Source organism: Sceloporus occidentalis, unplaced genomic scaffold (genome assembly GCF_023333645.1).
Source record: "Sceloporus occidentalis isolate IW3139 unplaced genomic scaffold, rSceOcc1.0.p SCAF_1, whole genome shotgun sequence".
NCBI classification, from domain to species: Eukaryota; Metazoa; Chordata; class Lepidosauria; order Squamata; family Phrynosomatidae; genus Sceloporus; species Sceloporus occidentalis.
In genome coordinates this window covers 79,147,927-79,162,550 of record NW_028316981.1, presented here as the reverse complement: position 1 = coordinate 79,162,550, position 14,624 = coordinate 79,147,927, and the positions used below count along the sequence as shown (strand labels likewise).

The 14,624-nt window shown below is 42.0% G+C and overlaps 1 protein-coding gene across 7 annotated transcripts in view; it reads left to right on the top strand.

The window, feature by feature from the left end:
* LOC149321676 (bromodomain-containing protein 8-like) overlaps window positions 1-14,624 on the top strand; it is a 49,827-nt gene that overhangs the window by 17,939 nt on the left and 17,264 nt on the right. For 4 of the 7 annotated variants that reach the window (XM_089526815.1, XM_089526832.1, XM_089526824.1 and 1 more), the window contains 9 exons: window positions 435-872; window positions 1,995-2,088; window positions 2,205-2,251; window positions 3,485-3,690; window positions 4,086-4,178; window positions 6,101-6,169; window positions 6,420-6,597; window positions 6,908-7,012; window positions 7,779-7,823. In XM_089526815.1, the coding sequence (XP_089382941.1) occupies window positions 435-872; window positions 1,995-2,088; window positions 2,205-2,251; window positions 3,485-3,690; window positions 4,086-4,178; window positions 6,101-6,169; window positions 6,420-6,597; window positions 6,908-7,012; window positions 7,779-7,823 (1,275 nt within the window). Of the gene's footprint in view, window positions 1-434; window positions 873-1,994; window positions 2,089-2,204; window positions 2,252-3,484; window positions 3,691-4,085; window positions 4,179-6,100; window positions 6,170-6,419; window positions 6,598-6,907; window positions 7,013-7,778; window positions 7,824-11,237; window positions 11,642-14,624 lie in introns of those variants that run through there. The other 3 variants (XM_089526848.1, XM_089526852.1, XM_089526839.1) reach the window with 1 other exon arrangement.

Here is a 14,624-nt window from a genome sequence, read left to right as displayed (position 1 = left end):
AATGGCAGGCCAAGGGCGGAAGGGGGAAGAAGTCTGCCCCCAAGCTAGCCAGCAAGATCCTGGCACCAACCTCAGGCTACCACTTCAACCACCTCTGCCTCCTACGCCTCTGCTTCCTCCGCCTCTTATCCTTCCACCTCTCCCTTCTTCTCCTCCACCTCTTCCTCCTCACCTGCCTCCACCTCCTCCTCCTGGGCCTCTTTCTCCTCTTTCTCTTCCTCCATCTCTTCCTCCTCCTCCACTGCCTGCCTCAATGCGGGCTCGCCATCACAGATGTTTGTATCCGCTGATGACAAATCTGCAGATATGGAGGGCTGACTGTAATGAGAATGAAAAATGTAATTATCCATCCTCTGCTGTTGTGTGTAGGAAAAGGCCTTTCATCTCTCATTTCTCATGATTTCTTTTTGTTCTCTGTGCCATTGTTGATAAAGGTGGATGACCATCCTGAAGTCCTGGATGTAGCAGCAGTTGAGGCAGCTTTGTCTTTCTGTGAAGAGATTGAGGATCCTCAGTCACTGACTGGACCCTGGGAGCATCCACTCCAACCTGAACATGAGAAACAGAGCCAGATCCCCCCGATGCCTGTGACGGTAAAGCAGGAGAGACCAGACTGTGAGGAACCAGAGGCCAAAGGCATCCGAGACCTGATGAGCATAGGGGATCTGGGAGTGGAAATAAAAAATGAGCCTACTGAGCAGGGGCACATTCATTTGAGCTCTGAGGAAGCTTCTGCAGCCAGATCAAGTGAAGCCTCTGAGTTGAGGGGACAAATCTCAGATGAAGAGACTGCGGTTGCTGGTCTAGAGGGCTCTGAAATGGAGATGGAAGCATCAAAGGATGAAATGGATCATGGTACAGTGAAGACAGAGGTAAACCTTGCTAGGGCAGGGTACAATATGAGTGAGGGAAGCAGTTGGACAATGAGAAGAGGGTGACAAGAGAGACCTGTGATTTGAAGCTATTTTTAGCATCTGTGTAAAGTGCAGTTTTAATTTTTGGCCAAATTTTGGACTATTTATTCTCTACTAAAAGACCAAAGTTCTACACCAGAGGTGGGCAAAGTGAAATAGGGGAACAAACTGTTGCCTTTTTAGATAGTTTTGGCAGATGGAGCAAGGGTGTTGAGGGCAAAAAATAACCTCAAAATCGCCTGATTTTTTTATAAAAAAAATGGAGGGGGGTCTAGGTTCTCTGAGGGGGCTTCTCAGGGAGTCTCACGGGCTACACTTAAAGGATCCCACTTAATGCACACAGGCAATCTCTACCTAGAAGGTGTTATGGGACATTTGGTGGCAGACATTTTGTTTTTTTGCAGTGGGATATGTGAGAAGGTCTCCTGGAGTAGATTTTGCTACAGGATCTTTTAGGGGGGATTATGCAGCCCTTAGCCTCCCATAGTTGTTCATCCTTGGTTTCCACCAAGGCGCTTCCAAATTCTACATTGAGAAAAATCTAGCTCATGTAAATGTATGCAATTTGAATTAATTAGATAATCTCTTACCTTGCAAAGTTTATTTACATTTTTTGTGAGTTTTTTGGGCTGTGTGGCCATGTTCTAGAAGAGTTTCTTCCTGATGTTTCTTTTCTGAGTGAAAAGAAGTAGATTTTTTCTGAAGCCTTGTCCTGACCCCTTGGAAATGTCATTCAGCTGTCAATCCCACCAATTGTTGCTACACACATAGTCTACATGCTTACAATTTTGAAACTTGTTGTGCCACCTCCTTTTAAAAAAAATGAAATCTAGTGTTCTCTGCAAGTTGAATGTTGTACTCAGTACTACCTTTTCCTTGCAATCCTACTACAAGAGACACACAGTTCTTTTCCTGTGTTAAATGTGCAGTGCTTTCGTGTGTATATTGCTGTGGTGTTGCATCGTTTGGCTGTTACAATCCAAATTGCATTTGGTGACTTTATGGTGAGTTGTGGAGGAACTTGGTCCTGTTACTCATATTGTGTATGTGTGTGTGTGTGTGTGTTGCTTTTCATTCTAGCTCCCTGCTGATGATGAGACTTCTTCTCCACATGCTCCAAGTGCAAGTGAAGACTCCTCACAGGCAGACCTTCATCACAAATATGAACTTTCAGGTAACTGTAGTACTTGGTTAGTGGGAAAGTGGAATCAGTTTGAATAGTGACTGAGAATGACACAGGTGCTGCAGAATGGCCTTAGAGGTTTTTCTTGTTTTGTTTTTATTTCCTAGAATCAATGAAGGAAGAAGCCCAAGCTCTGTTTGAGAACCAATTAAAGGTATGTGATTTAATTTTATATTGCTTGACATAATACACGCAGGAAGTAAGAAGCTGTTAGCTTTTTGCATCAGAGTCCACAGACAAAGGAAGCCACAATTGGAGCTGAGTGCTTTCCCAATACATATGAAGTGTCCCGGAATCAGAGACAAGAAGGAAAAGCTCAATTTACCTTTTTCTGCTATACTTCTTGTAGCTCTGCATTATTCCATTTTTGTTCTATGTTATTAGGCATCCGTTGTAGATCTTCATTGTAGGTCTATGTTACTTGACTATAAAGTGCATTGTGGTTTGGTTAAAAAAAAGCAACATAGCATTAAAAAATTGAACATGTTTAAAAAGAAATGGGCAAAACCAATTAGTTCTACAATTGTTAAAATTATACAGAAACAGCTGGTTAATTTTTTTGCAAGTGCAACTGACCATATTCTATTAAGATACCTTTGAAATTAAAGTACTTGGGTATTTTTCAAGTTCTGGTAAACTCAGTTCCTGCGAGGATTGCCAACAGTTCTTTATAACACAATCCCTCATTTTCCTCAGTAAATGTATTTTCCAGAATTGAGCTTTGAAGATGGACCTTTAACTAATCAACTGGATTTTTGTTTAAAATATTAATATGTTATAGAAATAGAGCAAGTAATAATAGACAGACAGGATGGATATATTTATAGTGATTAGGTTAGCGATACATATTTATAGGTAATTGAAAATGAATGTACATGACAGTATTTGATAATGTTATGACTGTATCAGTTTGGGGGGGTTGATGGAAAGGTATTGATTTGCTTGTTATTGTTGAATCTTAAAAAGTTTTTTAAAAAGTAACCATTTAGTAGTAATGAAAAGCCTGATGGGGAAGAATGGCATTTATCATCCCTCAAAATGAAGAGTGAGGAGACCATATGTGTCTTCCATTTGAAGTATCACTACAAAGAAGGCCCTGTCTTCCACATCCACCAGATGGACTTCAGAGAATAGTAAAATGTTGGACACAGGAACAGTCTCATCTGAAAATTCTCACCAGGCAGGACAGTGTCAGGTGGGGAAATGGCCAGGAGGTGTCTTTCCCCAGGCATGTTACAGCATTGTTGGCAGATGTTTGTGCATGCTGCTTATGCTTTCCCCTTTGCTGTCAGCTTTGGAGGCTGGTGCTGATGCTGTTATTGGCAGCTGCATCTTGGCTGTACAGATGATTGGCTAGACTTTTAATCCTGTATCTCGGGCTGCTCAGGGTGAAGAGGATGAGGAGGATGGTGCCAGCGAGGCTGCCAGTTTGGAGGAGCCCAAAGAGGAAGATCAGGGTGAGGAGTATCTCTCAGAGATGGACAATGAGCCTCCTGTGAGTGAGAGCGATGATGGCTTCAGTATCCATAATGCACCTTTGCAGTCTCACACGCTGGCTGATTCCATCCCCAGCAGCCCTGCCTCCTCACAGTTGTGAGTATTGGGGAACCTCCAGCTACTGAGTAGATAACCAAGAGCATGCTGCCAGCTTCCTGTGGGTTCAGACTCACTGTGTCCCTCATTGTGTAGTGTTAGTAGTGTGAATTTGCTGAAACCCACATAATCTTAAAGGATTTTGAACTGCTTGTTTGCTGTGTAGTGCACCCTCGTGGTTAGACTCCAGCTGCAAGGAGAACAGCTATTCCCCCCACCCCCCAAACTTGGAGAAATGTGAAGGAGGTGAAGATATGAGTTGAGGGTTTATGTTACTTGCTTGACTATATCTTTCATTTTTTAAAAATTTTAGAAGCCTTTATGTATCCCTTTTTGACACCTGTCTTTCTTTCTCTCTTTTCTCTCTCTCTCTACCTTGCCCTCTCATTCTCTAGCTCTGTTTGCAGTGAGGATCAGGAAGCCATTCAGGCCCAGAAGATTTGGAAAAAGGCTATTATGTTGGTTTGGAGAGCAGCTGCTAACCACAGGTAAATACCACCAGCACTGAGGCTTGTGTCCAGTGTGCATTTGTATTGAAAGAAGCAAAACATGTATTTGTATTACCACAGTGGTTCCCAAATAGTGGGGCCGGACTCCCAGGGAGAGTGCAAGAGTTGCTAAAGAGGGATGTGAGACTGAGGCACGTTACAGACCGCCCAAAAGCGGGCGGTCTGGCGCCGGCTCCATTAGCTACGCCGAGAAGCCCCAGCGGCCAGACCGTGAGGCTTCCCGGCGCAGCTAAAAAGGAGTGCTGAAATGGCGCTCCTTTTTGGTCCCCGGAAGTGGCACCGCGAGGCACGCACTCGCGGCGTCACTTCCGCCGTGCCACGTCTGGACGCTGTGCGTCCAAGACATAAATATGGCAGCGCCCATGTGGACGGGCGCTGCCATTTAGTACGAGCTCCGTGCGTCCTAGGGAGAGGGGTGGTTAGGAAAGTGAGTACCTTCCTAACCCTAGCAGGCCCCTTCCTAACCCTAGGAGGCGCGGAACGCGTACTAAATGGCAGTGTGTAACCCGCCTTAGAGGCCTTGTTTTCTCTCCTTTCTCCTCCTCTTACCAAATTTTATCTGTGCTGGAGGGGAAGAGGATGTTTGGAGCTCACTGGATTGTGTCCTCTGGACGGGCCATCCCGAGCCACCGCTTCTTCCCCCACCTATCCCATCACTGCCCCAGTCCTCTGGATGAGACATTGCTGCAGCCTCTACACATCCTCAGTAACTCTCTCAGAGTGTGAGTGACTTTCTATTACACACTGTTTCTCTCACACACTCAGTAAATGCTTTTTTACTGACTCTCTCCCTCAGATACGTTCAGTCACACAGTTTCCCACACAAATTATGTCTCTCTCACTCAGTCACACTCTTCATCTCTTTTTACATACTCACATATTTACTTATGTGTATGTACAGAAGAGAATGAATGTTTCTGTGTGACTGTGTGTATATGAGAGAGTAAATGAGTATGTGTGTGAGTGAAAGAAAGAAAGAATGAAAGCGCTTAAGTGAGTGTGTACATGTCTGTGAGCACTCGCTTTTGTGAGTGAAGCTGCGTATGAGACAATGGCGGGATACAGACCGCCGCTTTGCGGCGGTCTCCCGCCGGCGCCATTTGCTCCGCGAGGGAGCCGCAGCAGCCAAACCGCGCGGCTCCCGCGCGGAGCAAAAAAGAAGCTCCATTTCGGAGCTTCTTTTTGCGGCGCCTTTATGACGTCGCGAGGCGCCTGGCGCGGACTCGCGACGTCATAGGCGCCGCGACACGTACGGACGCTCAGCGTCCGATACGTAAACATGGCGGCGCCCATGTGGAAGGGGCGCCGCCATGTTGTACGTATTCTATACGTACTAGGGTTAGGGGGGTGCGGAAGCACCGCACCTTCCTAACCCTAGTACGTATAGAAGACGTACTTTATGGCGGTCTGTATCCCGCCTTAATGTATAAAACTGACACATTTTAAGTATTGAATTCATTTAAACAATGCTGTTACAATTTGGATGTTATTTCCTTATAAAATGTGAGTACACATGAATGTACAAATGAAAATATGCACATTAAATAAACAAAACTTTTATTCATATATTATGTTGTGGGTATGCTACATCTGCAGGTAGATGTAAACAGGGTCATAAGGGTAAAAAGAGTGAGAACCATGCTTTAACAGTTTGGCAGCACTGGTACAGAAATACACAAAGGAGACAGAAGTGCAGTTTCCTGTTCATCAAAGGACATAGATTTTTAGTAGATTCTAGAATCTGCTTAGCATGCTGAGCAAATCAGAGTAGGAACAATGCTCAGTACATGTTCCATGGTTTTGACGGTGGAAGTTGTGTTAGCTGACTGGCTCAGTTTGACTCAAGTTTTCCATAGCCCAGTCATTTATGAGAGGTCTCTGATGCACTTTTCCTTTTTCAGGTATGCCAATGTCTTTTTGCAGCCTGTCACTGATGATATTGCTCCAGGTTACCACAGTATTGTACAGAGGTTAGTAACCAACTTTGTATTGGTATTTGTCACAGATCAACACTAATACCCAGTCTGCTTGTAGACAGAGGCAAATATTGCTAATCTGTGCCTGGCAGGACCCTTTCACTAGTAAGTTCACATAAGACAAAGCTGAAAGAGTATAGAACAGCAGGTTTTTAAAAATGGTCATGCTAATTTGCATTTCATTTGGTGTTAATAAATACATGCCTTAGATACTGACAAAACCTGCTTGATGTTTTATTTTCAGACCAATGGACTTATCAACTATTAAAAAAAATATTGAGAATGGACTGATCCGGACCACAGCAGAATTCCAGCGAGATATCATGCTGATGTTCCAGAATGCTGTCATGTACAACAGCTCAGACCATGATGTGTACCACATGGCTGTGGAAATGCAGCGAGATGTCTTGGAGCAGATCCAGGTACTGGCATAGTCTAAAGTCTTCAGTGAAACTGTATGCCTCCTGAATTGGCATAGAAGGTTTTAAGTACTTATGGGAAACAGTCTCTAGCTTGCATCTTACATCTCTTATTGGTTTGTCTACAGAGAAATTAGCTAATGTGCTGGATGTGATGTCTGGACAATTGTACTGGGTGGTTTCCAAGGTCAAGTAGAAGGAATGTAGACATACAATCAAGCCAGTACCCAAAGTTGTCTCTCTTGTGTTGTTCCATCTCTTGTGTTGGTGTTCATGTTGAGATTCCTAATAGCTTTTATGTGGTCTCTTACAGCAATTTCTAGCCACACAGTTGATCATGCAAACATCTGAATCTGGTATCAGTGCAAAAAGCCTACGTGGACGGGATTCCACACGGAAACAAGATGCTTCAGAGAAGGTGGGACTAAAATGCTAGTGAATGTTTTGTTTGAGGGAGATGGCTCAAGGCATCAAGGGTATGCATCCATCTGTGGAGGTTTACAGTCTTTTTAGAGTCTTTCATCTAGACATTGTATTTTGAAGTCAAATAATACATACCTTTTGGTTGAATTGGTAATAAAAATGGCTGCTGTAGTCTCTTACCTTTAGCCCTTAGTATCTAGCAGGATTAAGAATTAGTTTGATTCTTGAAATCAGTTGTTGCTTATGGCTGAGGAAAGAAGGCTGGTGATTAAAGCTAGATAAAAGGAGAGAATATTATCTTCTGCAAACAAGAAACCAGAGGACTTCACTTACAAGTGCTAAGCCCAACTGGTACATGTTCTTTGGTGTTTAGATTGTAAGACTGTATTTATACATGACACCTAATGGTATCATGGACTGGGAGCTACTTGACACTAGGAGTTTCCAGAGCATGGCTGAAAAGAACTCACTGAGTAATTCTAAGCACATTGATTCATAACCGATCCCATTGCATTTCCTGAGGCTTACTCTAAGGAAAGTGTACATAGAATTGCACTCTCATTATCACGCAGCTTTTTCTGCAGACAAGTTAGTGTCCTCTAGAATGTGATAGCTTTTGTAGTGCTTCAATGTATCTGTGGTGAAGAACAGCCCCTTAGAGGGGGTGAGATTGAGATCTGGATGTTGACTAGGATAGATAACAGATTGTTTATGTGTGTTTCTGATAAATCAATACGCTAGCTTCATTTCTCATTTAACAGGACAGCGTCCCTATGGGCTCCCCTGCATTTCTCCTTTCTCTCTTCGTAAGTACTTAATAGTTCTTTTTTGTACAGCATTAACTACTTGTGTGTCCCTCTTGCCCCCTTTTAATAGATCTCTCTAATACAGGGGCCTCACTCCATGTATCAGATAAGCGGATTGTGTCTTTTTCTTCCCAGTTAGTCTCAGAGGCCATACTGGATTTGTGTTTTCATAGGAATGTAGTTCAAGGTCAAAGAAACATATAAGAAAAGTGTCTACTTTGTTGTGCTCCATTGTATTGTTTTATTTTTGTATTGCTGGAAAATTCACTCTCTTCACATCTTTTATTTCTTTCATAACATTTATATTTTGTTTTCTACACACACACACACACACACACACACACACACACACATATATATATATAAATTCAGCGTCTCTTTGAATTGGGTAAGCATATATATGGTCATAGCTTTGAAAAACAACTTTTTTGGACTGCAGCTCTCAGAATCCCCAACCTGCATGGTCAGTGGCCATGTTGTGCTTCATACATATAGTACACATTTAGCCATGTCATCTTGGGCTGAGAGGACACAAGCTGCACACATTCTTGCTTATCTTTCCAGGATGCATTATTTATAACATACATTTTAAAAACGTGTCATTCATGGAGAATATTTCAATTAAAATAAAATATTAAAAAATGCAATTTGTTCTTTACTAACTGCCATCAAGTCAAATTGGACTTATAGCAACCTTATGAATTAAAGACCTCAAAGTCACCGTTTTATCAATAGCTTTGCTCTGATCTAGCAAACTCAGGGCTATGGCTTCCTTGATTGAGTCTATCAACCTGTAGTGCAGTTTTACTCTTTTCCTGCAGCCTTCTGCCTTGCCAAACATTGTTATCTTTTTAGTGAGTCATGTCTTCTCATGATAAGTCCAAAGTATGACAGTCTCATTTCAGTCATCTTGGCTTTTAGAGAGAGTTCATGATTGATTTGCTGTAGGGCCCGTTTGTCTTTTTGGCAGTCCACAGTATCTGTAGAACTCTTCTCCAGTACCCCATTTCAAATGAGTTGATTTTCGTTCTATCATCTTTCTTCACTGTTCAGCTTTCACAACCATACATGGAAACTGGACATACGATGGCATGGACAAACCTGACTTTGGCATTCAGTGATATATAGGAGCCCTGGTGGCACAGTAGTTAAATGCTGGGACTGTTGCCCCAACATTATGAGTTCAGTCCCACAGGGCTCCAGGTTGATTCAGCCTTCCATCCTTTCATAGGTTGGTAAAATGAGTACCCAGCTTGTTGGAGGCAGTTGGCTTACACATTGCAAACCACTTATAGAGTGCTTAATTCAGTATAAAGCAGTATAGAAGTATAAAGTGCTATTGCTATTGTTATATCTTGAAGTTTGAGAATCTTATTTAGTTCCTGCATAGATCTCCTTCAAAGGCGTAGTCCTCAGATTTCTTTACTGCAGCTACCCTTTTGATTAATGACTGAGCCAAGTTGTAGAAATTTTTTTAAACTACTGTATTTCATTGCCTTCAGTGTCTGTTTTAAAGTTATGTAAATCATCTGTGGCCACAAATACAATACAGTGTGAGCATAGGGTTGAATCACTGGAAGTCCTTCTGCTGATAGAACTGTTTTTATGAGCTGAACAGGGAAGGGGGTGTTTTCACCTGTCCTCTTCTGTGTACTCTCAAAATTTGCTCCAGAGAAAGGTTTATGGCAGTAGGACAGGAAGATAAGGTCCTTTTACTTGAAAAGAGGTCTGCTTACACAGTGTTGGATTTTGCCCACAACAAACACTATACACATAAAGAAAATCCATTAGGTAAAATCTCAGAAGGCAAGAAAACTTGCCTCCAACTGCTACTACTTAAACTTTCCTGAGCTGTATCAATTTGAAGTCTTCTGTAGAAAAGCTTGTATAACACACCAGTGGAGATGGGTTTCTTAAAGTTACTCTTCCCATTTTTTTTCTTGAAGATGGAGCCTTGTAAATTTCCTTTGAAGTAGTCCTTTCTCATGGAGGAGTCACATCCTGCACCATTTCTTGTCATGCCTATTCTTCAGTAATAGATTTATGGTTGTGGCTGGGGTTTTCTTTAAATCTGTACATCATTTCTGAGAACTTTAGCAACACAATCTGGACAGCTCTGTCATTCCTTCTTTCTGGATTAAGTATTGATTTCTTTGATGATAGTGGCATGAGCCTAAAATGCATAGCCTGCAGAAGAGCCTCCAGTCATGTTTATAAAATGGGACTCAGCAGCTCTTGGAAAAGTTACTTTTTTGAACTTTGGCCTGTTACAGACTGCCAAAATAAAGCTGCTTCGGGTCTCTTTGGACGTATGCTATTTAAATGATGCATGCATCCTAAGAATCCAAAAGCTGCACCAAAGCTGCACTCCAGTGCTTAGGAATGGAGTGTGGCTTTTGCGCGACCTCCGGACTCTTAGGACCCATGCATCATTTAAATAGCATACCTCAAAGAGACCCGAAGCAGCTTTATTTTGGCAGTCTGTAACAGGCCTATGTCTTACACTCTCCCAGCCAACACAGGACTTGAACTCCAAAAAGTAATTTTTCCAAGCATTGCTGGTAAGATTCACAGAGAAATTATTAACAAGAGGTGTCTCAGTAAAGGGTACTTTTTGTTTCACCTCTTATAAAGAGAAATCAAATCATGTATGAGCTGTTCCTGTATAGATGGGATATAAATATTTTTATTTTAAAAAATAAGATATGAGCTGATGTTTCTTACACACAGTTCACAACAGTTTGTGCTTGCATTTTGACCTCCCTTTCCGACCCCCAAATTCTCTTCAAACTGTGATAGTCCTAGGGGGGTGTACATAAGAAGACTAAAATGTAGTGGTTTATCTATTCTACAAGCAGCAATGGTCTGGCATTAAGCACTCTGCCGATCTTCAGAAGTGTTTTCCATCCAAGCAAATCCAGTTGAGGATTGTTCTTTAATACTTATCTATGAGAGACAGAGAAGCATATGAGGAAAGGCAGCCAGATTGAGAGGGGAGCAGACGGAAGTAAGCTCTTATTGCCCTACCATCGTGGACAGCCGCTGTGAGGAGATGCTAGGGAGATAGTGCCAGGGCCACGCACGTGGAAGAGAGCCCCTCTAAAGAGCAACAGTTGATCAGGTATGTTAGTAGCATCCCTTCTGCCCACTGGAAGAATGACTTGGAACAAGCAACATTCTGTATCAAGAATCTTCACAGATGTTATGAGATATATTGCCCTTTCCTGCCATCTTGAGTTGTCACACAAAACTCACCATCAATTTCATAATATTTTAAGAAAGAACACGATACTGCTAGTCTGTGGGTGGAATCATTCCTGGTAACATAGATGGCATCCAACCCCCTTGGACATTTTCCTTCTACTGGGCTTGCTATTAACAATGCTTTCTCCTTTTTCTTTGCAACTTAACTAGGATGGGGGAACTAGAGGACGACGTTGTGCCATCGAAGCAGATATGAAGATGAAAAAATGATGCACCTGGCAGGAGATAGCCCAGTGTTTGTCATCTTAATACAGGAGACAAAAGCAAGAGCCTTTTAGATGCAGAGGAGGAACTGGCTGTGGACAGGAAAGGCTGGCCTCTCTGTATGAAAGAGTGTCATCCTTGAATGTGCAACCAAGAACAAGAGGGTAGCTCCACTGCCTGTTGTAGGGCAGCTGTATCGGGGCCCTGTTGGTGTCCTCATATTAGCTAGCAAATTGGTGGCTAGTACGTACAGTAATGTGAAGTGTACAGATTCTTATTTTCACTTTTATTTTTATTTTTTGTACTTGTGGAGTGTAAATGTGTATAATAAACTGTAGAAGAAACTCCTATATCTCACTGTGCTTGTGGCATTGATTTGTCTACATTACTACCCTCTACTAGGAAAATCAGTCTAGTTTATAGATATTTATGAACACTTATTTCTGCTTGTGTATTTAGTCCTGTGTTTCAGCTTGAGTCACACAGCAGGAGCTTGTAATACTGTAACCCACTGGGCCAGCAAGCCCTTTGGAGGAAAAGGAAAGAAGGCAACTAGATCATTTATGAAAATAAGAAATACTGAATTACTTTGAAGACACAGATACTACCTTCTGACCAACATATAGCTGAGAAAGTTTTATCCTGAACACAAACTAGCAAGGTAGCCCTCCATTATCTTTCCAGTTGTAGATCAATTGTTCTTTTTTTACATTTTTATATAGCTAGTAGTCAGAGCTCTAGGCAGTTCATAGAACAGAGATAAACCATTAAATAAAATGTGGTTTGAGTGCTGGAGAAGCAGGGTTTGAATCCTGGCTCAGCCTTGTAACCTGACTGAATGACCGTGGGCCAAGACACACTCTCTCAGCCTCAAGATGGCAATGGCAAACCTCCTCTGAAGAAAATTGCCAAGAAAGACCCATGATGGGTTTGCCTAAGGGTTGCCACAAGTCAGAAACGACTTAAAGGCATACAACAAAAATAAAATACAATGAAAAATTTAAAAGTAACACATATAGTATTGTTTAGATAACTGAGCAGTATCACTTCAAACTGTGGGTAAATGTTGAATATTTGGAAAATAAAAATATCCCACAGAGGGGCGAAATATACCAGCAGCTTGGAGCAGCCTCTGACAGCTCCAGCCCCAATCAACCTCAGATCGTCCCTGGGCCATGGCAACTGAACACTGCAGTCCCAGAGCTGGCCGCTGCTGTGGTCCTAAATGGGCCACCAGCAAGGAGCGCTTTTTCAATGTTCCTTTTTTGTCCAGCTTCTGGCTGCTCCGGGGAGGGGGGATCATCTGCACATCCCACCTCTGAAACAGCCAGAAGCTGTTTTATTTGGCCTGTCTGATTTGGGCCATAGGAAACTAAAATGAGGTGAAATATGTGCTATTTTTTAATGTTTGGGGTCGTTCCATCTCAGTTTCCGTCTACAGTCTGAAAGAGTGTGATGCAAATGGGGAGTATTATCAGTTACTATACATATGAATTAGTCCTGAAATTCCTCAGATTGACAGTGGCACAGAGACCAAAAGTCTAGTCTCTGCTTATGGGTTGCATATATCTGATGTGTCTACACTGGCATATGTTTTGTAGCTGGTATGTTTCCTCAGAGGAAAATCGGGACTCAAGTAAGGTGGGGATATCTTAAGTCAGACTGCTGATCTACCTAGACTAGTATGGTCTCTTCTGGTTGGCACAGACTGAATGGCTTGGGAATTATTTAGATGCTGAAGTGAGGCCAAAGTGTTTTTATCACATCCATTTCTTATGATAATTGCCTTACATTCTTGTAAAATGTTGGGGCTAATGTGTTTTTTTCATCTGGCTTCTCTCTTTAATGTGCAGCCAAGTGTACATGGCTGGCAGTAAATTATTTCATTACAAGAAGAAGAAGAAGGGGAGAACCTGGTCTCCTCCTTGCAATATTTCCTCCCAGAAACAACTTTAGCTATGCCCTCATAAGCATGTTGACTGATGCAGGAGGAACCAGTCCTACAGAAATGTTTGTCTTTCCAGGCTGTGCTATGAATTCTGATCTCACAGAACTGAGGCAATACATGAATAGAATTAAACGCTACAAGGCAAAAATGAAGGTCCCAATTTCAATTCATAATACCCAACTTGGTTATTTGCTTTGGCCCATCATGAATTCCCAACTTGAACTACTTTACAGGTTTGTGGTGATAATCATGTGAGAAGGAGGAGAGCTATGTATACCACTTGAGCTTATTTGAAGAAACGTAGGATATACATTTACCTGTTTTATATTATTTATATCTCTCCTTATAATGGACCCAAATCTAATAAAATAATGCTCCCTTTTAATACATTCAGGATTTGACATTCACTATGGAGTTTATCAGACAAGGGAAATTGGAAGTATAATCCAATGGCAATCCGAACGCAATCATGGGTTTTAACGTTATTGCATGATAGACTACCACACACAATTTCGGGCAATGGGAAGTCAGTCCAAACGCAATCATGGGGTTTCATGTTATTGCGTGAGAGGTGATCACATGCAATTTCAAGCAATGGCAAGCTATTTTCCGGCAATGAGAAGTCAGTTGGAACGCAATTCGAATTCACGTAAATTCACCGAACTAGCGAATTCACGTCAATGCATTCTGGCCCAACTTTCTTCTCATTCGAAATTAAGAGAAATTCCTCTCATGTGATAAACTTCTATATTGGAAGCTCAGGGATGCCATGGCTCAGCAGTTAAGATACTGACTCGCAAGGTCGGCAGTTTGAGACTCAAGCACTGCATTACAAAGTAAGCTCCCAGCGCTAGAGGTAGCTTCCGCCAACCTAGCAGTTTGAAAGCATGTAAAAGTGCAAGTAAATAAATAGGTACCACCTTGATGGGAAGGTAACAGCGTTCTGTGCTTCTTGGCATTTAGTCATGCTGCCCATATGACCATGGAGTCGTCTTTGATAACACTGGCTCCCTTGGCTTAGTAACGGAGATGAACACCACCCCCTACAGTAGGACACAACTAGATAATTGCATCTTTATTTTTACATAGGAAGCTTGGATTTTTACATAGGAAGCTACCGGTGACAACAAACTGCTGTTGGCCATAGTTTCTGTGCACATGTACACTGAGTGAAATGGGCTCAGTTTTATAGCAGTAGAATTACACAGAATCATCGTCAAGGATTGATGGGTGGATATCCTAAACAAGATCCACCTGATCTTGTTTAGGATATCCACCCATCAATCCTTGACAATTCTGTGTAATTCTATTGTTATGAAACTGTTGCACAATGATGATAATAATAATAATAATTTTTTAAATTTTTTTTATATCCCACCTTTCCA